Source organism: Temnothorax longispinosus, chromosome 2 (genome assembly GCF_030848805.1).
Source record: "Temnothorax longispinosus isolate EJ_2023e chromosome 2, Tlon_JGU_v1, whole genome shotgun sequence".
In the NCBI taxonomy this organism is placed as follows: domain Eukaryota; kingdom Metazoa; phylum Arthropoda; class Insecta; order Hymenoptera; family Formicidae; genus Temnothorax; species Temnothorax longispinosus.
The window spans coordinates 13,390,011-13,415,996 of NC_092359.1; the positions used below are offsets into that span (position 1 = coordinate 13,390,011).

Below are 25,986 nucleotides of genomic sequence, written 5' to 3' on the forward strand. Positions count from 1 at the left end.
TATTTTAAATTTGTATCCAACCTTATTCGATGAAGCATTTATAATTCGTAAAACTCGATTTATTACGTAAAGAAAACTAAAAAAACACTTTTTACAAATGTTATAACAATTATAACAATGTTTTGCACTAATTTTTAAAATTTCAATTATAAACACTATTAGCGAAGATTTTAATAATATGTCCCAATGTATATACATATGTAATCATTTCAATAATACGAAAGAGATACAAAGAAGTTTTAAGGCTCCTGTTCACTCAAAGTAGCCATCTTGATGATGTCAGAAACGAGAAAATATATAATGAAAATTCTTGCAATGTACGTTAAAATAAAAATGTTTTTAATAAAAGCGTTCATAACTGATAAAATAGACTTGAAAAATATACCGAAAACTCCCTTTTTGTTTGGGTAATCAATAAATAACCCACATATATCAAATTGAATTGTATCTAAAAGGACAAAAACAAGCTGTTTGACAGCTGCTGAATTAAAATAAATATATTTGTTATAATTTAATATTATGACAATATGTTCATGTAGAATATGTAGATCAATGCACATTTATTCCGATAATATTCAAGACATTCTCATGTAATTAGATGCATATTAAATTATAATAAAATGGGAGTGTTCGGTATGTCGTAATACTATGATAATTATTTTAAATATAAAAACATTACACTAAAATAAAAACAATTGCAAGAATAATATAGCTTTTTAACGTTATTTTTCACGCTTTGTAACTCACAATTTTGCCAATTATGACGCTATGTACTATCAACGCTTGGCAATCGAGCCAGCAGGAGTCTTAACAGAAACTCTGTTGTTCTCTAGATCTATTCAGATTTCATATTGTACTATACCTAAAGTCGAAATATAAGTTATATATTGCGAGAAAGAACTAATTAGAATTAAGTAGTACTTTTTTAAAAATATTTTTTGTACATGTATGTAACGGAAGATATTGTCTAATAATTAATCTTAAATTAATTCTCTTTAAACCTTTGCGTAAGATGCATCTGACGTACGAGATGCACCTATCGATAAATTTCTCTGTTTTTACGATCTAACTAATGACTAAATCGGCAGATGTAAAAATAAAACTTATCGGATCGCGTGCGTATCACATTTATGTTATCGATTGCGAAAAATTAGGAAACGAAGCAAAGACACACGTGGTTTGTGTAATTCGAAATAATCGTCATATTACACGCTCTATAAGATCAGTTTCCCTCCGTTTGAGGCCCTGATTTGCGCTACTTGCTCCGGAGTGAGTATGAGTTTGCTGCCGTTGGGTAATGCCAAGGCGTAGTGACTTCCGGTCTCGTTTACGACCACCACCAGCTGTGTGTTGGCATTCGTCGTCGGCGGTGGATTATTTTTTACTGGCGTAATGGATATACCGCCCTGGCTCATTCGCTGAATAATCTGCGGCGAGAGAATGCCTTTTGTTGAAGGGACGGTGATGTCCGAAGTGATCGTAGGTTTCTGTTTAGGTTGATTAGCATCTTTCTGAGACTCTAACGACCTAGCTCTGTTGGTTGGAGTTGTTTTCCCTGTGGTAGTGGTGGGAGTTTTCTCCATGACGATCATTTCTATCTCATCGTCGCTGTCACTGAGCATGATCACGGATGTGACCTTTTGTCCGCTGTTCTCCGTGCTGGATGTCTGTGATGTTTTTCGCCTTGCCCTCGATAAAGGTTGTGGAGGAACGTCGCCTCTTATGATTTTCGAGTTGGTGGGCCTTTGACAATTGCCTCTGACAGGCGTGCTATTGCTCCTTGTCGCCGCGCCGTTAGGGTGCTGCAAGTTCTGTCGCGGCGCCGCAGATTTGTTATTCTGGCTGTATCTATTCTGCGGCCTGGGAGTACCCGGGTAATAAACTGGATTCTGCGGGTTTGGCTGATTTGTCATCGGCCCAGGTACCATGTACCTTGCCTGAGGCCTTGATTGCGCTGCATAGGGCACATAACTCGTATTGTTGACGTATGGTTGGGCTACCATCATCCGCGGATTCTGCTGTTGATAAACAGCTTGCTGTTGCTGCTGAGCGACGGGCAGAAACTTACCCCGTGGAGGGGTATGCATCATATAGGGCTGCATGTAGTAACCCACATGCGGAGCTTGCGGCACGACTCCCTGGATTGCTCCCTGGGGTACGACTCCAGGATTCTGCGGCATCACGTAATAATAGTTTTGTTGCGAATTCGCGGGTACGTAGTTACTCTGTCCGTAGTGGCTTGTTGAATTGGATTCGTACGGCGGACCCTCATCTTTAATGTCAAGTTCCGAGTGCACACTTTTGACAGATTCAATCTTGCAGATCGTATCTGTGGAAGGCACTGTTCCGTTAGGATTTTTGCTCACTGCAGATGCAATAGTATCACCAGAGATTTGCGATTCAGCTCTTTTTTCGGGTTCTCTATCTTTGAGTTTACCCTTCAGCTTATCTTTGATAATTTTCGCATTAGCAGAATGAGAAATTTCAGATTGCGTTACATTGCTTTGAGATGCATTTTCCTTAATGTTCTGCAGCTTATGCTCGAATGATTTTAACCTTCGATTGGTAGCTAAAACAATACAAATGTTAAAGTTATAAAAGTGTTAAATGATACAACATTTATGATTTTATAGCATTTTTCTACCAGTATTTTTTTATTTTTATTTTTTTATTAAAATGGACTATCAATAATGTTCCATCACAAAAGACAAATTTTAAATTCTATGAGAACTTTAGCATCAATAGAGAAAAGATACAATGGTCCAGTTTTTTTCTTGGAAATTCGGACACTCACACGAACGTTTATTTTTCCTTTTGCGAGAGCTCGGTAGAATCCAATCCTGGTCTGAGTCCTCCTCTTCCGACCAGTTGCCAGTGTTTCGGTCTTTCGGGTCAACGTGAGAAGCGGGTGTATTAGCCTGTGTGCCGGGAGCCGCATACACTGCCTCAACATCGGTCCATTCTTCCAGCTCGTTCTCGTCGCTCTCGTCGTCTGAATAGAGCTGTTCTGTGTACGAAGAGACGCCGCGCGCTCGTAGTACTCGTCTACTGTATTGCGTTTCCTCTGCATCTGCAAGGACGTATCGTTTTCAGTATAAAAGAAGAACAAGATACCTGGATGGAAGACGAAGGAATACCTTCGTCGTTTGACGCGCTCTCATTTCCCTCGTGTTCCTGTTTCTCTCCCTCTTCCGCGACTTGGTTTCTTCCTGGCGGCGCTTCGATGTCCGTCTGTTTCTCGTCACTTCCGTTTCGTCTTTCGTCGCTCGATTCCTGACTCTCGTGGTGACTCTGCTCGGAATTTTTGGTCGCACTTTCGTGTTCGTTCTCAACTTGTTGTGATTGTTTTTGGGTATTTTGGGTGCCAAGTGGGGATAGGGCAGATTGCGATAACGTTTGTAACGTTGCATCTCCGGATGTTGAGAGTGGATCCTTGCCCTGCGATCCAAGAACCCACCAATTAGAGCTGAGACCACTCTCACCGGATGAGTCCTGATCCTCCACACTGCTACAACACATTACATGTTTGTCTACCATACATGCTCGACAAAGTAATTAACGTTACTGGAAGAAGTGGACAGCGACCACATCGTAAATCACACATGGATTGTAGCAATCTCAAGGCGTCAGGTAGTTCAAATTCTTCAGAAAAAATGGAATAATATAATGAAAATGAAAATATGAAGCTATGACACGACATTATTTTGCTATTCGTATTACCAATAAAAGCCAAGAAACTTCGCACATGTGCGTTAATAAAGTATGTTAATAAAGCGGAATGGCAGTGAGATGATATTTTCTAGTATCTTGAATTACAATACTTTTCCGTGATCGTTTTAATGTGTGACGATGTATGAGATTTTGAGAAATAATATCGATTATTTCATGCTTTAAGATATAAAGAATATGTTGCTGTACATACCCTTCTTTAAAATTAGACCATTCTCTTTGAAGTTTTGCCTTCGCTTTTCGCATTGCATCCTTTATCGTCGTCTCCATCGGTTCCATAGAATTTAATAATTCAGTCAATTTCTTTACCAACTTTACTTCACACAAAGGAACAACTTCCGCCTATAAACGCAGCATAATTTTTAGCAAATAAGCAGCAAAATATTATAGATAAAATCATTATAGATAATTGTATCAAGCTTACGTTATTGGAATTATTACTTCCCGAATCGCTCGTTGAAAAACTAGCAATAAGATCCCTTAATTCTTCCACACTATCGGCTACAAGGTAAAAATCGGAAACGCTGAGATCGGACAACATCTTGTCGAAACGTTGCTTGCATTCATTTGTCTTCAGATCCTTGGATCTTCGCAAATTGTAACCGGTATCAGTATTGTTTGTATAATCGTCTAAATCGCATTCCACATTCGCTTGTAATCGCGTCTCGCTTGCAGAAAAATTTTCCTCATCTGTCTCATTCATTTGATCGTCTTCTGATCCCTGCCCCTTTTTTATCTCATCTTTCTTGGCTTCAGTTTTATTTTTTTTATCGTATTTTATTATATTTCGAGATCGCAATTTCATTTCTGTTCTCAAATTTCTTTTTCGAATCTGGTTGTCCGATTCTGTTTCTATCGTCGGTTGTATTTCTGAGATATTGAGATACTCACTAGACACTTCTTCACTTAATGACATATTATTGATGGAGGAAGATGCACAAAACACCGTATTAAAAATTGTTTTTTTATTTAAACTGTTTTCACTTACGCTAATATTACTATTACTAGTTTTCGTTTCATTCAGTTTCTCGTCATCCGATTTAGATGTCAATATTGAAATATCACTTACATTATCACTAGCAGAGATACTTTTGGAATATACATCTTCAGGTAACTTTGAACTCTCGGCATTAATTATCTCATTCAGTTTTTCATCGTCCGTCTTTGAACTGTTGGACAAGTTATCGCTCAATTTCTCGTTCTCATCTTTTTCGACAATTAGTGTTTCACTACGGGATACTGCAGTATCTTTGTACAATTCTACGAAGTTTTCTTGTGATGCTAATTCATCACCACTACTGCTTTCGTGTTCACTCATTCTTTTCTCTTCGTCAATTTCCGTTTTTAAATCATCTAACATTTCATTAATTATTTCTATATTGCAATTGTCATTCTGAGTATTGGTAAAGCCTTTGAACATCCGCGACGATTCGTCATCGACAGATTTGTTATCGCTGGAGGTATTGGTATCATAGCCGCTGGATCTCGCATTTGACAGCGAACTTTCCTCGGACATTTTCGACAAACTCCTGCGACGCTTCCTGCTTATGGCGTCTAGGCTTACGTTGTTGTTGTTGTTATTACTGTATGTGCTCGTACTACTCAAATTCGTATCTTCACTGATAAACGAACCTGTGGCACTATCATTGTTACTAAGATCTTTATCATCATTTCTATTTTCATTTTTATTCGATCTGCGATCGGATAAGTTATTGTGTATTTGCAATTTCCTCTTTCTGTATCTGATAAATTTGTTCCTTTCCGTTTCTCGCTCTTGTTTGATAGGCTGCAAAATTCATAGTTTATATAGCATATGAAACATAAAAAGCTTATACAAAATATCATAGTATGTTTTAAAACCATTTGAGTTTGAGTATCTGTTGTAATGAATATCGAGATTTTCGAGATCGTTATGTTGTGGTATTAAAATTTACTGACCATTGTATTAGATATTGTGATTTAAAGATAAAAAATTTTCACAAAAATGAGATATTTTTACATAGAACATTATAGCGGATGAGGAACATTTTTCTATTCCATATAAAATGTGTTCATACTAGGTAATTAAATTATCTCTATAATGCACATTAAAGGATTTAGTAAGAATAATAAAAATATCCACATTAAAGGAATTAGTAAGAATAATAAAAATATTATTTTTTAATTAGTAAAAATATAAAGAATTCATATTCATTTAAAGAATTTTCAAATGCCTGTGGTGACGGTGCCCCTACCAGGACGGTAGCCCGGCACCACATTAATTAGCCGCGTATTCTCGCAAGCGCCTAGCCGCGCTAACAAGCCGACAAACAAATTCAGCAAAAATACTCATCGCCTTCATCAACCGATCGACGCTCCAAGTAAGAGTCGATTTGAGCACATACTCATGGAATGATCATCCGACTCGTAGAGAATTGCGACTAGTATTTTTTGGAGTGATATTATTTACAGCTTTACATCCCATCTTACACTAGGTATCTCTCCTTTCCATACACCACCACCACCACCACCACAACATTTTACCTCAAATGTCAATTATTAAAACCCAATGTGTGTGTGTGTGTGTGTGTGTGTGTGTGTGTGTGTGTGTGTGCGCGTGCGTGCGTGTGTGCTCAGTCTAATATATATCTATTATTATCTACTTATTGTAAGCAAAGATACATAATTATTATGTTATTATGCATGTATAATATTTCTTCTGTTCTTTTTCAAAGTACATGTTAAGTTTATGTGAAAGCAATGTCAATCAAGTAGAAGAATAAATGAATTACCTTGACTGTCGACAAGATCTTATTGTCCAGGGAATGCCTGTAAACTCTAAGATCGTTCGGCATAAATTGAGGAAAGTAAATGTATCTCGCCCCGTTGCGATCGACTCCTAAAACTGTTTCAAACTGATCTTCCCATGGTTGGTTTACCATATCTTCCTGAACTGTTTTTCTAGTATGCTATAAAAATTATGACAGTTTTTAATTTGATAGTGCCTTGTTTTTAAGATTACATTACGAACTCACCATGATTGTATCACAGACGGTTTTCAGCAACCAGACCCTTTGTTTGAAGCTAAGATCTTCAAAGTCTTTACCATCGAGCATTGAAGTCTCGGGAAAGATGTTCCAAAATTCTGGCTCAACGCCGATAGTTTCTAGAACCTAAAAATCTTTGATCACATTTCTGATCACTGTGGTGAATGTTATCATGTGTATATGTATAATGTGTATATGTGTTTAAAATATTGCCGATATTCGATGCAAAGTTATAAATTATTATCGATTCACAACGCGAACTTGCGACAATACATACTTTGGTCACGTCTTCGTGCTTCGCGCGATAAATTTTGAACCAGCTCGTGATTTTGTATGTGAGAATATTGGTCCAAAAGTCATACGGCATCGGTGGTACCTTGCGCAGCTTTGCTTTGGTGGTCGGGGAACTACAATTTTAAAATCGATTTTTGTATAATAATGTTCTTTATGACATAATTAAATTCAGTGTTAGATTTAATATACCTCAGCAAACACGTCATGATGTTTGCTAGCTGTTTAGAGGCCTTCGGTATCAACAGCATCCTTTCCATTTCGTATAAAGATAACTGAGGTATATTAAGAGATTCTTTCGTTAAATGGAGGAAATGGAAAATTTGTGGTATCTGAAAGAATGTTACAAGTAATATTTTTTATATAATTGAAAATTTAATAGAATTATGAGTAATCTTAATTACCTCCCACATCGTTTCCATTTCCTCCCTCATCTCGTCGGTGAAAAAATTATCCTGCTCCCCATCGTTAACTTTTCGCTCCTCATCCTCTTTTCGCTTTCTAGTCCTGCACGACATTTTGCCTGTAACAAATGACGGAATCATTTTATTAATAAGTAAAAATCAACAATATAAAATTAAATAAACTGCGATTTACGCGTCAATTTGATTTCGTCGAGATAAATGTATGTACATTGTAAATAATATAAGAAACTGTAATTAATTTTAAATAAAAACTAATTTTTACTTAAATTTTTTTTATGTCGCGAGTTAATTATTTGCCTTATTTACAGGCTGGCCTAAATCCACTACATTTTTTCTAATTCAATTCGATATGATTACTAATTATACGATGTCAAAGTAGGAACGTAATAAACTATCACAATTGACTGTTATCAGAATATCATAATTCCATGAGTAATATCGCGCCGTTAATTGTACCGATAGAATCACGTGTGTATTTAAAAAGCGCGTCGTCTCTCGTCACTCATGTATAATCATTATCGTCGCTTATGACATCGTCGTTGCAGAACAAACGCCGGTGACCTAATATCGCCCGTTATGTACAAAGAGTATTTATCTGGAAAAAGCCTGACCTTGCCGCCGCTCGCGGCAAGGTCCCCCTATTTAAAGCACGCAGGTCGTATAATTAGTAGTTACATATTCCGTTCAACTCCTCCGTAAAATTCCTCTCGACGGTTCTGCATTATCGTAATCAACGTGAATTATTCAGCTGTTCTTTTCGTAAAATGTTTTGATCATTTATCATTGACCAGTTCTATGAATAAAAGATTAATTAATCGCTCTGGCGCGCGTGATCGATGTATTCCGCGTCGTCAAATCAATTTCGTCGAATCAAGGTGTGACGAAAAATTGTCCGATTACCGATGTCTATCCGGCAAATTGCTTTCGCTGCCAAACGTCCGCAATTTCATAGACAGGCGTATCATTGCCGCCGTTGACCACCCCGGCAAACATCGAGGGGGACATTTCGCTCGAGATATGAACGTCAGCCGGTCGCGCGACTCGCGTAAGGTGCCGCATGCCGTGCCGTTGAACATCGATAAGGATAACACGAATGTTTGCCTTGTAATTACGCTGAGACGCGACGATCCATCAGACGGGGCAGTCACGAAACATTTCCACCGCAGACAAGTCTGTAACCACTCTATAACTCTTGTCTTGTTATGCACGACGATGGAAAATTGCGTGAGGCTACCGCAGTGGTTTTCCATTCCACACGCTTTTCTATTGCGTTGTCACCCTCTGCGCCAACATCATTGTGTTTACGATAACGACCCGACTGATCGGCTGTGGACTTTAAAGATGACGGGGAAAGTTCAAAGGGGGCGCATTGGGTTTTACGTTATAATGATTATACATTGCAGGGTGTCCCATTACTGCAGGGAGGTCCATACATTAAGGGCGTGTTATTGAAGTCATTTAGAATTGAAATTGTTTAATAAATATATGTCCGTAAATGCTTCCTAACAGAACTACAGCCATTGAAAGTCGATGTAGATATTTGAAAAAAGAAAGAAAAAAGATATTTAATTTAACTTGTTTATAAATAACTTAACTTATTTAACTTGTTTGTAAATAAACAAGTTAAATTAAATGTCTTTTTCTTTCCTTTTTCATATATTTATATCAACTTTCAATGGTTGTAGTTCTTACGGACATATGTTTATTAAATAATTTCAACTCGTTTCAACTTTAAATGACTTCAATAACACGTCCTTAATGTATGGATCTCGAGTCATGAGACACTCTATATGATACGAACTGTTCACATCTCCCATGCTTTTGACGATCGACGAGCGTCATTAATTTAATTTAAAAATGTTAACGTATTCTTCAGATATTAAAGTTACGCATTGCATACAGATTATTTAATAATTTCAATTTAATAATGTAATTTGTAATATCATATAACAAGCATGATGGTACACGATTGAATGATTAATTCAATAAATACATTATTAAATTAAATCAAAACGTCACAATTTACAACTAATTTAATAATATCATTTGTAACGCAATTAATTTCATTATGATATCGATTTAATAATTCAATTTAACAGTACAAATTCTATTTTCGAAAGGCAAAACAGCGCAGAATAGAAGAAAATTCACGCGCACGACCGCAGTGACGCGAGATAAGCTTGCTCGCGGACGCGGACGTTTTTATTAATTAACGTCACCCTTGCTTAAGGATAGTGATCGCGCAGAGCGAGGAAAGCTCCGTCCCCGTTACGTTGCGGTTAAAATATAACGCATAACAGCCCATAATCGCGCGACAATATGCGCTTTTGCACTTCCTGATTGATCTATATCCTGTGCTTTGCATCGACACGCGATCGATGCGATTTGTAACGGCGATTGCAAATCGCCATATACATTGTAATGACGCGCGCGAAGCAATGTGATGCACCATTACGGCACATTTTTTTCCTTTCTCTTGCGCGCGTTATCGTAAACAGAATGATGGCCTTTCCGCCCCCGATCAACGGGGGAAGCTTTCGTTTGGTCGTTCAGTGCGCGATTTAAATGAGGAAAAACCTGAACACAATATAAAAGTACAGGCAATAGGAACAGGGAATAATATCCGTTTCTACCAATGCAGATTAACTTTGATCTTGGTTTAACTTATCTTTTATCTTTCTCTAATTTTAAGAACTAGAAGAAGATGAAAAGTAAGTTAAATCGCGGTTAAAGTTAATCTACTTTGGTAGAAATGGACATAAGACAAGCAATAGAAATAACCACATTTCAATTTATCTTTCTGGTAAGCAGAGATGGACATGAATGACATTCCATCATTGGCGATTGATAAATAAAAATGTATTCATAATTCGCCTTTTAATTGAATAATGAATAACAAATTATTCATTATTCCCCTTTCCATTAAATAATAAAATATATAAGAAAAATTATTCGTTATTTGGCCACTCGTAAATAATGAATAAAAATTTACTTGTTATTTGATTCATTTCGAATAATGAGTAAAACTATTATTTTTATTTATTCTACAAATTCTGAATAATAAATAAAAGTTATTTTATAACTTTTGTTTTTAACATACAATTAAGTTGGCAATAATTAGGCAAATTATGAATACATTTTTTTCTTTAATTTTTTGTTATTGAAATAAAAAATTAGTGAATAATGCCCATCCCTGCTAAAAACTGTAATATTAACGCAATGGAATATGAAATAGAAATAGAATTTATGCAACACGTGCATGGAAAGTGCCCCATTACGCACGCTACGCGTGCGTGATAGACCACTTTCCAGGCACTTGCCACATAAAATAGGGAGTGTAAGTCGTGTGTAAAGATAAAAATTGCCGGGTGCGGAGTTTACGCACGAGCCGAAGGCGAGTGCGGTAACCGCACCCGGGAATTTTCATCTTACGACACTTGTTACACAAATAACTATTCTGACGCGTTAGATTTCTGTTTTCTATTGCCTGTAGTACGCGATTAATCACCAGTGATTCAGTTTTATCATAAGTTATTTTTGAAACATGATTATTTTTGTTGCCTGTGTTATTCCCTATTCCTATTGCTTGTACCTTTCTATTGTGTTCAGACCTTAATCCCTTCGTTGGCATTGACGCAATAGTGCGTCAAATTAATCGGTGCCCTGTGTGGCATTGACGCAATAGTGCGTCAATTTTTTTTTCCTATAACTTGCTCCGATTTGGCATCCAAGTTTTACACGAGGGTTTTTGGGGTCGCTGATTACAAATCTGAATTCAAAATTTGCAAATTCAAAATGGCGGATGAAAATGCAAAAAATTACTTGATTGGGATGAAATTTGCCATTTTGAATTTTCGAATTTTAAGTTCAGATTCGTAATCAGGGGCCCTCAAAAACCCCAGGGTACAAATTTTTAGGATAAAAAATTTTCCTGCCATTTTGGGCACTTTTTGTCGAATTCTCTCTGCCAACGAAGGGGTCGGGTAAAATTATCTCCGCGATCGAATGTTCATGTCCGATGTCTCGTTTCCTTGAGAAAAATGTGCTCTTCTCCGCGAATGCATCCCTCCTTTTCTCTATCTATACCACATCACGGCACCACGACGGACTCGTGATCGTAAATACCGAGGGCGATTTGAAGGATCTAACAATAAGTAGAGCGTCGGATCGTATCAAAAGGATGTGCACTCGATTACTGAGAAAAAAAGTGGCACGCCACTTTTGTGTACTCGTTTATGTTAAACGAGATATCCCGCACGTGAGAGAACAGATATTCCAGAGAGATAAGCCACGCTTATCAAACGTTTTACAGCCGTAATTTTACAAACGTAACTGTACTTTCACGCGACGTTTATTGTCTTTTCCCACGTCAATGTATAAAAATGCCGCGCTGGGGATAATCGGATAACGACTGACTCAAAGAGGTTCTTGTGGTGTAAGCACATTATGGCGAGATAGATACGATTCTGCCGCGGTCGCCGTATGGAAAGAACGGTTTTGCTGAAGTGAAGAAAAATTATAGTAGGTCGTTGAAGTATGATGATAATGCTGTAAAAAATTTTGATCATGATGAATCATTTTAACAATCATCAGTTTGAGTGTTCTACATAATAACATAATTATTTTGATGGTGCAACAAAATTATTTTCAGATCTGTATCTAGCTAAATTTTTAAATACTTCAAGAAAACCGTTCTTTCCGTACGTATAGGTACTTTCCACAGTTTATGATTCGTCAGAAATTTCCTTTAGAAAAAAAAAATTAAATTCAAAGATCTATCGAAGAATATGACAGTCAAACTAGCCGCACAGAAACCAGCCGCATTCAGGGGCGAATAGGGCCTCTGCGGGGCCCCGGCGCAAAAAATTTTGCATTTTGCATTTAAATTAATAAAAACTCTACAGATCACTTATATAAAGAATAAACATTATCACAAAATTTATTTCAAGTGCATCTAAGCATGTTGAGTGAAGAACTTTGCGATTTTCCCGCAGTTTTCATTACGCGTTATAGAGATTCGTGACATATATTGAATATAATAATTCTTAGCGGTCCTGTGCCACTTTTAAATGAGCTGGGGATTGTTATACGAAGAATAAACAATATGAAAAAAATTATTTCAAGTGCATCTCAGCATGCTGAGTGAAGAAATTTGCGATTTTCCCGAATTTTTTGTAATAAAATCGCAAATTTTTTTATTCTGCATGCTCAGATGAACTTGAAATAATTTTTTTCATATTGTTCATTATTCGTATAACAATCTCCAGCTCATTAAGAAGTGGCACAAGACCAGTAAAAATTATTATAGTCAATTTTTTCGCAGTTTTCGTTACGCGTTATAGAGATTTGTGACATATATTGAATTTAATAATTTTTGGTGGTCCTGTGCCACTTCCGTATGAGTTGGAGATTGTTATACGAAGAATAAACAATATGAAAAAAATTATTTCAAGTGCATCTGAGCATGCTGAGTGAAGAAATTTGCGATTTTCCCGCATTTTTTATAATAAAATCGCAAATTTCTTTACTCTGCATGCTCAGATGAACTTGAAATAATTTTTTTCATATTGTTTATTCTTCGTATAACAATCTCCAGCTCATGTGGAAGTGGCACAAGACCAGTAAAAATTATTATAGTCAATTTTTTCGCAGTTTTCGTTACGCGTTATAGAGATTTGTGACATATATTGAATTTAATAATTTTTGGTGGTCCTGTGCCACTTCCGTATGAGCTGGAGATTGTTATACGAAGAATAAACAATATGAAAAAAATTATTTCATGTGCGTCTGAGCATGCAGAGTGAAGAAATTTGCGATTTTCCCGCATTTTTTATAATAAAATCGCAAATTTCTTCACTCTGCATGCTCAGATAAACTTGAAATAATTTTTTTCATATTGTTTATTCTTCGTATAACAATCTCCAGCTCATGTGGAAGTGGCACAAGACCAGTAAAAATTATTATAGTCAATTTTTTCGCAGTTTTCGTTACGCGTTATAGAGATTTGTGACATATATTGAATTTAATAATTTTTGGTGGTCCTGTGCCACTTCCGTATGAGCTGGAGATTGTTATACGAAGAATAAACAATATGAAAAAAATTATTTCATGTGCGTCTGAGCATGCAGAGTGAAGAAATTTGCGATTTTCCCGCATTTTTTATAATAAAATCGCAAATTTCTTCACTCTGCATGCTCAGATAAACTTGAAATAATTTTTTTCATATTGTTTATTCTTCGTATAACAATCTCCAGCTCATGTGGAAGTGGCACAAGACCAGTAAAAATTATTATAGTCAATTTTTTCGCAGTTTTCGTTACGCGTTATAGAGATTTGTGACATATATTGAATTTAATAATTTTTGGTGGTCCTGTGCCACTTCCGTATGAGCTGGAGATTGTTATACGAAAAATAAACAATATGAAAAAAATTATTTCATGTGCGTCTGAGCATGCAGAGTGAAGAAATTTGCGATTTTCCCGCATTTTTTATAATAAAATCGCAAATTTCTTTACTCAGCATGCTCAGATGCACTTTAAATAAATTTTTTCATATTGTTTATTCTTCGTATAACATTCCCCAGCTCATTTAAAAGTGGCACAGGACCACTAAAAATTATTATATTAATTCAATATATGTCACGAATCTCTATAACGCGTAATAAAAAATGCGGGAAAATTGCAAATTTCTTCACTTAGCGCGCTTAAATGCACTTGAAATAAATTTTTTCGTATTGTTTATTTTTCGTATAACAATCTCCAGCTCATTTAAAAGTGGCACAGGACCACTAAAAATTGTTATATTCAATATATGTCACGAATCTCTATAACGCGTAATGGAAAATGCGGGAAAATCGCAAATTTCTTCACTCAGCATACTCAGATGCACTTGAAATAAATTTTGCGACTATGTTTATTCTTTATATAACTGATCTGTAGATTTTTTATTAATTTAAATGCAGAATGCAAAATTTTTTGCGCCGGGGCCCGCAGAGGCTATTCGCCCCTGAATGCGGCTGGTTCTGTGCGGCTAGTTTGACTGTCATTCGAAGAATCTGTTCATTAGAGTCAAATCTGACTCTCTATATGTTCCTCCACAAGAAGTAAAATAACGTAATTTAGAGTCGCAATCGCCACGTTTATGTCGGTTGTTTGCGATCTTATCTCTCGTTAGTACAACAATGTTAGAATAACAATAATATTCTTTTATCTGGAAGATCACAAGTGCGCACACGCATATGAGCACAAGGGTCTACGAGGCTTACGAGTGTCGTATCGCCAAAGTTGGAAGGACACTCGCCACTATTGTGACACTTCAGTCAGCTGTCGGCCGTCTTGGGGGGTAGTTTGGAAAAGTCACGCGACAGAAGGAGCTTCTTCCTGATTAGGCGACAGCATTACCCGACGAGATTCACGATAAACGTTCGCCTTTCGTACGATAAGGAAAATTGCTATGCGATAAATAATATTAATTAATACTAATGTAGGATTTAATGCTAATCGAAAAAAAGGAAATGTGTTTTTGTCAATTATTAAAATCTTTTATGCGATAAAATTCTCGGGTAAAGGCGTGATCGCGTGATGAAAGATCGTCGATCTACGTAATCAGAAAAGGAGAAAGAAACGCAAATGCAAGCAACATTCTTTTTTTTCCAAATTTACCGAACTAAGCGATTTAATAGGGCCTGCGTTAAGAGATAAAATCATCGAACGAGTTGAATGACATCGCAATGAATGAAGAGAGAGAATGATCGTGAAATGGAGGATTCTTCGGAGCGAGAGAAGAAAAGGCCGACTTTCAACCTGTGGAACGACGCGCAAATTTTAACGCATCTTACCTCGAATGTCGACCGAGCGCCCGATTACGTCCGCATGAAGATATTCAATGCGCCCGTGATGCCGTCGCGAACCTACAACCGCAATTCCAATGAGAATTATTACAACACCGCCGATAGAGCGTCGCTTGATTATCTAAAGACCAGCAACGACGCCATCCCATCGTACTCCGTTAACACCGTGCACCTGCAGAATCCCTACAGGCCGCCCCAACGATTGGAAGGATTCGCGTCTCGCGATCACACGAAGGTAAGATTAACACCCGGGAAGTCTCTGAAATCAATTCCGCGCGAAGAAGTTGAACGCCGCGAAAAGAGTGTCAATGCGTATCTCGTACGCGCTACCAATCGAAGATAAAACATGAGTAGTACGAACAAACGTATCTTGATATAAGCGTATAATTATGCGTAGGGTATTTATCGGTCGCAAGATTTCACCCTGAGATCGAGATACAACAATCTGTTCGCAAAGAAGGAATCACCCGCTAACAAAAACAATGATCAAGCGAACGGAAAAACGGAAAGGTAGAGGTCTCTTTAATTAATATATAAATGCCAATAATATATCATCTATCCAAACTAGTATTGCTCTTAGATCGAAAACTGGGAAGAAGCATGAAAGATGCACAGAGATCAGTGAGCTTGCCAAGCAGTATTGCTCGTACAGCACTCTTCACGGTTTGCGTTACGTCGGTGACTCAGGATTGTCAATCGTAGAAAGGTATAAAGTTCTCTGTCTAATAAATTCTAAAATTTGCATAAGGGGTTCTTTCATTTTGGGCATTTTCGAGTCTCAAGTTCCACAAAACAGAGATCGTAATTTTCCAACAATTATTAAAACACAATTTTCAATGTAATATAGAATTAACTCTCTAAATTTCTTGGAGTGGGAATACTGCCACTCCAGTGAGATTTTACTCTTTTGGAGTAAGATTTCACTCTTATGGAGTGAGATCTCACTCCAAAAAGAGTGAAATCTTACTCCAAAAGAGTAAAATCTCACTGGAGTGGCAGTATTCCCACTCCAAGAAATTTAGAGAGAATAATTATAAAATACATGTATATGTATTATAGCACATTATCTATGTATATTAAAAAATATATATTATATACTTCTATCTAGAGTTCGACCGAAATAATCTTGTTTAATTTTGACCAAAACCGAAACCGAAAACCGAAAAACATAAGGCATAATTAATAAATGAGTCATCAGTTATAAGTATTTGCTTTACAGAATTTTACATAAATGTTTTAACACTAGATGCATCTTTTATTGCAGAATATTTTGGATAATCTCGTTCACTACCGCGCTAACAGTGGCCATATATTACATTTGTTATCTCTATCAGAAATGGAACGGAGCTCCCATCATTATTTCTTTGAGTCCCGACCCGATTTCCCTTAATGAATTTCCGTTTCCCTCTGTAACAATATGCAACATGAATAAAGTGAAAAAGACGGAGGCAAAACGGATCGAGCGTGGGTAAAGTGTGCATTAAATCTAACTTATTACTCTATAATAATCAGTAATTATTATAATAAATAAATACCATCGCCAAAAATAATTATTAAAAAATATATATAAAAAAAAAATTTTCACGATTTTCTTTTTGTTAGGCTCGATGAATTGGATAAACTATTAATGGAAGATATTTGCAATTCGGAAAGCAACGTAACTTACGAGCAACAGACTGTAGACTGGGACAGGATGCTGCGGTTTATGATCAATGTACATAGCTTCATTTCGTACACGCATTTGATATATACCGAGAAAAATTAATTATACAATAATTATAAGAACTAAAGTCATGTCTTTCAAAGTTGACGAGATTGAGATTATCTTAAATTACGTTGTTGGAAAATGATTCTATTTCTTCATTTCTTTGCTCAAGGTATCCCAACCGTGCACAGACATGTTATATTACTGCCTTTGGCACGGGAATCAGACCGATTGCGAAAGGATTTTTAATCCTACCATGACCGACGAGGGCATTTGTTGTAATTTCAACTCGGTGACCAAGAAACATCTCTTCTATAACGCGTGAGTGAAGTGTGATCAGCTAAACTCGCATAGTTGTGAAATTGATGAATACGAGCCAAATATAGTCCATGACTGAAAATCTGCTAACGGGATTTCAGACGCGACTGGCCCGACCTGAATATAACGTATCCATCCGAGAGCGTTGATTGGAATGCTGAAAAGGGATATGATGCGAGTATGTCAGCGGATGTTATACCATGGAGACCTTATGGTGCTGGACTGATTTACGGCTTGACTTTGGCTCTTGATGTTGATATGAATGAGTATTATTGTTCGTCGACTGCCGGCGCGGGCTTTAAAGTGAGTCTTACGTAATGGAAACTCTTCTTTTTATTTTCTTTTTTGCCCTCTCGCAGGTGAGAGCTTATCAAAAGGCGATTTTGGAAACATTCTCAGGAAAATAGTTAACGTACAACAAGTCTCTCTCTCTCTCTCTCTCTCATTCTCTCTTGTTAAAATTTAAGTTTATGAATTGTCAGGCATCGACTGATCTTATAGAATCCTTTTTACAATGATGTAACGTCACTCCCCGATAAAACGACGATACTAAACGATATGATCACAATATTGCAGATGCTGCTCCATAATCCTGTGGAGACACCGAAAGTCGCTGATTTCTCGTTCGCGATCACGCCGGGCGAGGAGACCCGAGTGATCGTACGGCCGCGAATATCGACCGCCAACCCAGCAATAATTTCCATACCGCAAAGGAAGCGGAAGTGCTTCTTCACGGCCGAAAGAAAATTGCGTTATTATCGGACGTACACGCAGAGAAACTGCATTCTGGAGTGCGAGGCGAATTTCACACAGCAGCTCTGCGACTGTGTACAGTACTACATGCCAAGTAATTATCATTAACCTTTTAGTTTTAATAAATTTATTAGATCTATTTAGATCATATTTCCTAAATAAGAATATTTAGTGCAACTAACAAATACGCCATAAGTCATTAAAGAAAAAAATTTTTCGAGTTTAAGTTCAAATATTGCAGAAGAAATATCTCGATCTCTGATGTAATTTGAGAACGAACAAATGAGACCTTTGTGAACCTGGAGCCCGACTTTACAAAAATTAAAAATTAATGATATAATTTGTTTGTACTTCGTTTGTACCCGTTTGTACCACTTTTTATTTTGTTTGTACCTCAAAGGGTTCGGAGATATAAGGTGGTTAAAAATGACCAAAACCCAACTTTAAGATACCTTAATTTCATTAATGTCATTCGATAGAGAATTGTTTGTACCCGTTTGTATCACTTTTCATTTTGTTTGTACCTTAAAGGGTTCGGAGATATAAGGTGGTTAAAAATGGCCAGAACCCAACTTTAAGATATTTTAATTTCATTAATGTCATTCGATAGAGAATCGTTTGTACCCGTTTGTACCGCTTTTCATTTCGTTTGTACCTCAAAGGGTTCGGAAGTACAAATATTTTAAATTATTAGACTAACGTTAAAACGGTAATTCCGCTATTTTTTAAGATATTGCGGAACGGTCAACGGGGTTCGACAGAGAATCGTTAGTACCCGTTTGTACCGCTTTTTATTTCGTTTGTACCTCAAAGGGTTCGGAAATACAATTATTTTAAATTATTAGACCTAACGCTAAAACGGTAAGTCCGCTATTTTTTAAGATATCGCGAAACGGTCAACGGGGTTCGACAGAGAATCGTTAGTACCCGTTTGTACCGCTTTTCATTTCGTTTGTACCTCAAAGGATTCGGAGATATAAGGTGGTTAAAAATGGCCAGAACTCAACTTTAAGATATTTTAATTTTATTAATGTCATTCGATAGAGGATTGTTTGTACCCGTTTGTATCGCTTTTCATTTTGTTTGTACCTCAAAGGGTTCAGAAGTAAAAATATTTTAAATTATTAGACCTAACGTTAAAACGGTAAATCCGCTATTTTTTAAGATATCGCGAAACGGTCAACGGGGTTCGACAGAGAATCGTTAGTACCCGTTTGTACCGCAATGGCAAGGGTGTATTAAGCCTCTGTAGAATTTAATATCATATTACTTCACTTTTCAATTATATTGTTGAAAGTTACCGAAAACCGTATTTTGTTGCTATTGAAATAATATAGTAATATATATATAGTTCGGGAGTACAAGTAAATATTAATGATAGAAAAACAGATCGTAAACATATTTCGATCACGCCTACAAATAGCCAATATACTTCTGTCAATTTTGACCAGATTGTATATATCTACTCCTTAAGGCACAAATGGTTCTTTATCAAATGACGTTAATGAAATTAAAATACCTCGAAGATAATTCTGACCATTTATTAATTACTTTGCATTTGTTTACCCTTTAACGTACAAACGAAATGAAAAGCGGTACAAACGGGTACTAACGATTCTCTGTCGAACCCCGTTGACCGTTTCGCGATATCTTAAAAAATAGCGGATTTACCGTTTTAACGTTAGGTCTAATAATTTAAAATATTTTTACTTCCGAACCCTTTGAGGTACAAACGAAATGAAAAGCGGTACAAACGGGTACAAACAATTCTCTATCGAATGACATTAATGAAATTAAAATATCTTAAAGTTGGGTTCTGGCCATTTTTAACCACCTTATATCTCCGAATCCTTTGAGGTACAAACGAAATGAAAAGTGGTACAAACGGGTACAAACGATTCTCTATCGAATGACATTAATGAAATTAAAGTATCTTAAAGTTGGGTTCTGGTCATTTTTAACCACCTTATATCTCCGAACCCTTTGAGGTACAAACGAAATGAAAAGTGGTACAAACGGGTACAAACAAAGTACAAACAAATTATATCATTAATTTTTAATTTTCGTAAAGTCGGGCTCCAGGTTCACAAAGGTACAAATGAGGCCTGAGGCCAAAAATAACGTCATCGTTAAAACTATTGTCATGTATGCTAAAATTGTCTAATTAACGGTGGTGAAGTGGTGAGAAATTAAGGATGTATATCGCTTAAGTCAAAATAGAGGGATGAAGGTGAAATTTACAGAGATTGTGCACTTATATATCTCAAAAACCTGTGTTAAAGCGATCGACCCGTTTAAAAGTTATTAACTTTTTAATTTCGTATGAATTCTTAATGAAAGATTAACGGGTTATCAAATATAAAGAAAAAATAGAGAACAATTCTTGAAAAAATTACCGTGTATAGAGGATACATTGACACAGATTCTCAATAAATTTCACGATGATTCACTGACTAGTTTCTGAGAAAAGAAATAAAAACTGCAGCACTCTCACAGATCTTAGCGTTCGACCCTAAAAACACGGCAACGTCGCATTGCGAGCTCGGTAACTATATATGTTTTTCACATTTTTGTTGCCGGTTTCCGATATTTTCAGCCCATGTTTATATACGGCCTCTGATGTCTCATTTGCCTTTATACCTTAAAAGTAGGTTTTTATTACATTTCAACATTTTTTAACCTCACTACTAACCTCCCTTTTCTCAGCATCTTAATGATGTAAAGGGTACTACTCGGGCGTTCAGAGGAGCCAACAGTTAAAAGTAATATCAACAGTGAGGTGTTGCCACGTCTTCTTGTATTGTTCGCTCGATATTTTTTCTTTTTATTTTTGTATTCAGCGTATTTATTTACCTTTTATAATAATATTTTATACTATTGCGTGATATTTTTGATTATATTTAATCGTTACTTTCTGTCTTTATCCAGATTATATATGTATAATTTTTGTTTCTAGCAATTGGATTCAGGCAAGATTCCCAGCCAAAAGTTTTGAACATCTATTAAGTATATTTACAAAAGCAATACGCTGCCAGTAATTATAAAAAATGGTTAAAATCACTAAAATCAGTAATATTAATGTCCTTGTTATGATATTGCAATAGTAGTCAACCGTTAAAGTATGCATACAACCGATATACAATATTAGATTTCTCAGATTACTATGCTTTTTGCTGGGAAGGTATACGTGATACATCCTTAAAACAGACCTTTCATAATACGGCGAGATTTATTTTAATTTTCTCGTCCATCTACTAGAACCATCTACTAGACCATCTATTATTTGCAGAATCATCAAACACGCCAATTTGCGGCAAAAAAGACGAACCATGCGCTAAACGTGCCAGACGAGCTATGGAAGTCAAGCTCTATGACGAGGATTTGACGAGCAACATTACGAAGATGTGAGTTATTTCTCAGAGTTATGCCTTTTTCTAGAGAGGTCAAAAACAGCGTGGTCATTCACAAACTTTCGTTCCTCGCAGACCAAGCTGCAATTGCTGGCCAGGCTGCTTCGAGATCAGTTACAGGGTAGAGCTCTCGCAAAACAAACTGATACCGAACTTCCAAATCGACAAACGATATATGAAGAAAGACATAAATTACTTCACGTAATAAAACTAATTATAAAAGCTTTAACTTAATCGCAGCGGATACTCGTTGACGCGTGTAAGAGGTGCAACAGGTTGACATTCAGATTCTAGGGTACACGGTGTCCCGACAAAACACTTAAGTATAATTAGACTTTATCCTTACAAATTGTCATAAAAATTTCAATTTAAATTCAATGCTGATCGATGCAAATTATGATACTTCCTTGTTTTCTCTAAAAAAAAAATCAAACGCAAGAAAGATCTGTCGTTGAATTAGGATTTATTAGGACACCCTGTACGTTATTCTCATCATGTCCGGCTCTTACCACGACTTGCCTACTTACAGGCGCCTTCGTAGTAAATCTCACAATATCGCATATCTTTTTCTTTCTTTTATGTAATTTACAACATCTTACAATTCGAATCTTGCAATTTTTAATGTAGGGAAAACATGGCAGTGGTTCATCTGTTCTTCGTGGACTCCCAATTCACGAAATACGTAAAAAACGAGCTCTTCGGATTCATTGAATTTCTGTGTAAGTATCTGTAAGCGAGTATAATTAAAAGTAGTATGATTAAAAAGAAAAAGAAATCATAAATTCAATTTACAGCGAGTACGGGAGGCTTGCTGGGTCTTTTCATGGGTTTCAGTTTTTTGTCGTTTATGGAAATACTGTATTTTTCAACTATACGAGTGTGGTGCCGCTTAATCAATCGCCGGGAATATCGGAGACCCACCGTGACACATCCTATAGACGACAACAAAAAAGTGATCTATCCGTTCAGGAATTGAATTAAGTGTAGATATCACGTAAATAGCGATCTAGCAGGTGAAGCGTATCGCCGGAAGTTTGAGTATATTACTATTAATGGAGTACTAGTATTTATATGTGAATATTAATTTAACCGTCCGAGAACTGCTTGCAGCAAAGTTATATTAGTATTTTAATCAATCAATCAATCTTTATTAACTTCAGTTTATGCCAAGAAGTGGACCTGATTTACAAAATAACTCACTCATACCTTCCACGCAACCTTAATATTTATAATTCTACCTACTTTTCTTTACTCTAGCTTCTTTCTCCTTCCACAATTGTTTCAATACTTTTCCTTATAGCCCTATCTATTTCATCATTTCATATTTTATCTATTATTTCTTCCTAATTTTATAAGCCAATCTTTGGTAAACTCACAATTCTCTGCATAGTGGCTAATGGTGTCCCTACCTTTTCCACAAAATACACATAACTTTTCATCCTCTTCTAACTATAATATTTATTTCCTTCCTCCAGCAAAATTATTAATATATAGTTCTAATTTCTTACTAGAGATGTCCGTGATCACCGACTCCAGAATTAACGATTTTCCAAATTACTAATTTGGAAATTACTAACTAGAACGAATTGAATCTTTAGAATGAGTTAATTATGTGTGTTTGTAAAGATAAATCAATTTCTGGATTAAAAAGATTTCAATATGAAAAGAAAGTTGTAAAATATACTACATTTTGACCTCTCTCTCTCTACAAAATTTTAATTCTACTTTTTAAATGTCAAATAAACATCTTCTTTCGCAATTGTGTGCTGCGAGTTTCTTGGCCACGTGACGTGTCGTCGACACATATATCAAGTCATATCGGTGACGACGGTGACCGATGTAACGATCGACAGGTGAAACTTTCAAGGTTTCGAGACACGGAGAGACGTGAGGACAGTCGCGTTGTCAGCGTTCTCAGTTCTCACTGCCGTGAGCGACGAGCGGCGGATAAGGGTCATTTTCGCGTGCTTGCGGTACGGGAATCTCGTCATTTCCGTCATTCCCGTCTCGCGTAGGTATCCGGCGTCAATCGCGGGATGGGTTAACAAATCGCGGAGCGACGCGGCGAGCGTCTTGTTGACGGAGAGGCCGGAGCTCGCTGTCGATTCGCAGCCGCGGCTGCGGCTGTCAACTCGGCCGAAGCGTCGTGAGATCGAGCCCGAATCGGAGAAGTCGCGCGACACGCCAAGGGACCAGTCGTCTCGGTTCTCGAAGGAGCTCCGCCTCCATCTCGCGGTTACCTTTGCTCTGCTCGTTCCCATTTACAATGGTGCGATCCTCGGCGACGATCGGGCGAACGGCATCGTGAAAATTCCAAGCACGTTGAAAATTCCAAGTGAGACACACCACAACGTGTACCCTCGTCGTCGAAGCGTGAGATTACACCTGATTACACCGACGTGACCGACGGTCGCGATGACGCCATGACAGTCTCAAGCCGACGGTGCACGACCAGCACGACTGTACGCGGATCAGCGAACGGAACGACCAATCGCGACCCGACAGTTTGAAAGTGGCCGCCTGACGTTCTCGGTCGCGATTGGACGATATGCTCGCTGTTCGAATCCTGCTGCTGACTGCTGTTGACGCTCATTTCCGTGTGTACACAGTCCGGTATGTACGCGCGCAAGGCCCTGAGGCCTGCGGCCTGAGTGGCCTGAGACGGCTGAGACCACACGGTCTGAGACCAATCGCCAATCGGTTGCCATCACGTCGCGATGGATATAGAATTATCTTTTTTAACCATTTAATTTAATATATTATGGCATATTCAGTACAACAAAACTGCATATTTTTTAAAGAAAATAATAATTTATATTTTTTGTTAACAAAAATCATAAATTATTATTTTCTTTTGTTAATAAAAAACATAAATTATTATTTTTTTTCGGAAAATATGCAGTTTTATTTTACTGAATATGTACTACGTTTACGCACCAAAATACACAAAATTGTAAAATTTTAGCCAAATCGGTGAGGAAGCCCCTCTCCTTCATAATTACTGTTTTTAATTATATAATTTTAATGTTTATTTATGTATTCCTAATAGCTATATAAATTATATTTTAGATTATATAGAGCGATGCCGATCATGTTTCAATTGTTAACTCAATTCAACCGATAGAATTGTTGAAAACAAAATTTCTAATTGTATATAATTCGTTGTCCTTAAACGAGAAATTAATAATTTTATCCATGTTAATAAAATAGTGCAGATATTACTTGATAAGATTAGTCGTTGATTAAGTTAATCAGAGTTTACGCGAAGTTATCTTTATAGAATCTACCAAACTTCTCGATAGAAGTTCACTCATCTGATAGATTTTCAACCAGATAATTTTAATTTCCAATTATAATCTCTAGCTGTGTATAATTTTAGAGTGACTTAAATTCCATCGAATCCCGATTAACTTATTATATAATTGGCAAAATTGCTTATAGCAAATTTAATAGGTATATTTCTGATTTTTAGCCATAAAATTCTAATTTTTAACTATAAAATTATATAGTTTCTAATTATACATATAATAAGTCACTCTTTCAGAATGACTTATAATTTCACTAAACTCCGATTAACTCAATCGATAAAATTATTTACAGCAAAGTTTCTAATTATACATAAACATAAAAACTAACGACGATTAATTTATTAAGTAAATATATCTATACTATTTTGTTAACGTACAGTTAAAATTCTTGCTGCAAGTAAATAATTCTATAATGAATTAATTAATTGCCGGATAAACTAATTGGAGTTTGATCGAAATCGCTCTTGCGTAAATCGAACGGTTCAATTAGTCAGAAGAACCGAGGCTCGTAATTACTAAATCGGCAAGATGCGAACAGCTGTTAACGGGTATCAGTTAGTATTTGCTTTTAAATGATAAATCTTGTATTTAGATTCGAACTTGTTATTGGCACTTTATTAAAGACTTAGTAGAGTATGTCGTCGAAGTTATAAAAAAATTCGTTGCAAAAAGCGATGACATACACAAAATAATTCGAAGGATGCGCCGATACAAAAATCTAGAAAAGAAGTTAAACTTAAACAAGATAAATTCTGAAAAAAGTTAAATTTCCACCATTTTTTAATATGGAGATTATACTGTAGAAGTTAGTGTTAAAAATGAAAAAAAAAATCTATATTTTGCAGAAGTAATATGACTTTCTTCAATACATTCTTAATAAGGAGACGTCAATCAAGGAACCAAGGAAAATATTTCTGGATAGCTCTGGAGACGCTCAATGTAATTATGAGGAAATTAATCAAGTGTATGAAGACCAATAAATTGTAATTTCGTCGACGATGTATGGAAGCTCGATAAAAAATGGATCTAGTAACGAAGTGATAGCTTTACAAATGGTTATTGTGGCCTTTCGGAATTCTACAAAGTTTTATCTCTCCACATAATCAATGTATAAAATAACACATATGTATCTCTCTCTCTCTCTCTCTCTCTCTCTCTTGGCACGCACGCAT

General features: G+C 36.4%; 2 protein-coding genes across 9 annotated transcripts; one reads left to right on the plus strand and one right to left on the minus strand.

Annotated features, from left to right (window-relative positions):
* Positions 1 to 37: 37 nt before the first annotated feature.
* Positions 38 to 23,880, minus strand: LOC139808861 (uncharacterized). Of its 3 annotated transcripts, none has more exons than XM_071771327.1 (11): positions 23,747 to 23,880; positions 7,451 to 7,569; positions 7,239 to 7,378; positions 7,033 to 7,162; positions 6,744 to 6,881; positions 6,501 to 6,677; positions 4,154 to 5,515; positions 3,923 to 4,071; positions 3,138 to 3,505; positions 2,795 to 3,070; positions 38 to 2,569 (listed from the first exon to the last, which is right to left on the minus strand). In XM_071771327.1, exons 2-11 carry the CDS (start codon positions 7,562 to 7,564, stop codon positions 1,215 to 1,217), a joined length of 4,209 nt encoding a protein of 1,402 aa, XP_071627428.1. In that variant the 5' UTR covers positions 7,565 to 7,569; positions 23,747 to 23,880; the 3' UTR covers positions 38 to 1,214. The 3 variants fall into 3 exon arrangements, with proteins under 3 accessions (XP_071627428.1, XP_071627427.1, XP_071627429.1); XM_071771326.1 differs by having other exon boundaries at positions 3,138 to 3,508; XM_071771328.1 differs by lacking the exons at positions 7,239 to 7,378; positions 7,451 to 7,569; positions 23,747 to 23,880 and having other exon boundaries at positions 3,138 to 3,508; positions 6,744 to 6,889; positions 7,033 to 7,164.
* LOC139808865 (pickpocket protein 28) lies at positions 7,920 to 25,951 on the plus strand. Of its 6 annotated transcripts, none has more exons than XM_071771335.1 (14): positions 7,920 to 8,641; positions 15,153 to 15,555; positions 15,718 to 15,830; positions 15,901 to 16,026; positions 16,585 to 16,788; positions 16,923 to 17,034; positions 17,198 to 17,346; positions 17,445 to 17,646; positions 17,920 to 18,190; positions 21,386 to 21,500; positions 21,582 to 21,707; positions 22,134 to 22,225; positions 22,301 to 24,119; positions 24,576 to 25,951. In XM_071771335.1, the coding sequence occupies exons 2-13, from the start codon at positions 15,205 to 15,207 to the stop codon at positions 22,480 to 22,482; spliced, it is 2,043 nt and encodes a 680-aa protein (XP_071627436.1). In that variant the 5' UTR covers positions 7,920 to 8,641; positions 15,153 to 15,204; the 3' UTR covers positions 22,483 to 24,119; positions 24,576 to 25,951. The 6 variants fall into 6 exon arrangements, with proteins under 6 accessions (XP_071627436.1, XP_071627438.1, XP_071627435.1 ...); XM_071771337.1 differs by lacking the exon at positions 7,920 to 8,641 and having other exon boundaries at positions 12,238 to 15,555; positions 24,576 to 25,368; positions 25,660 to 25,951; XM_071771334.1 differs by lacking the exon at positions 7,920 to 8,641 and adding an exon at positions 12,238 to 14,903.
* The last annotated feature ends 35 nt before the right edge of the window (positions 25,952 to 25,986 follow it).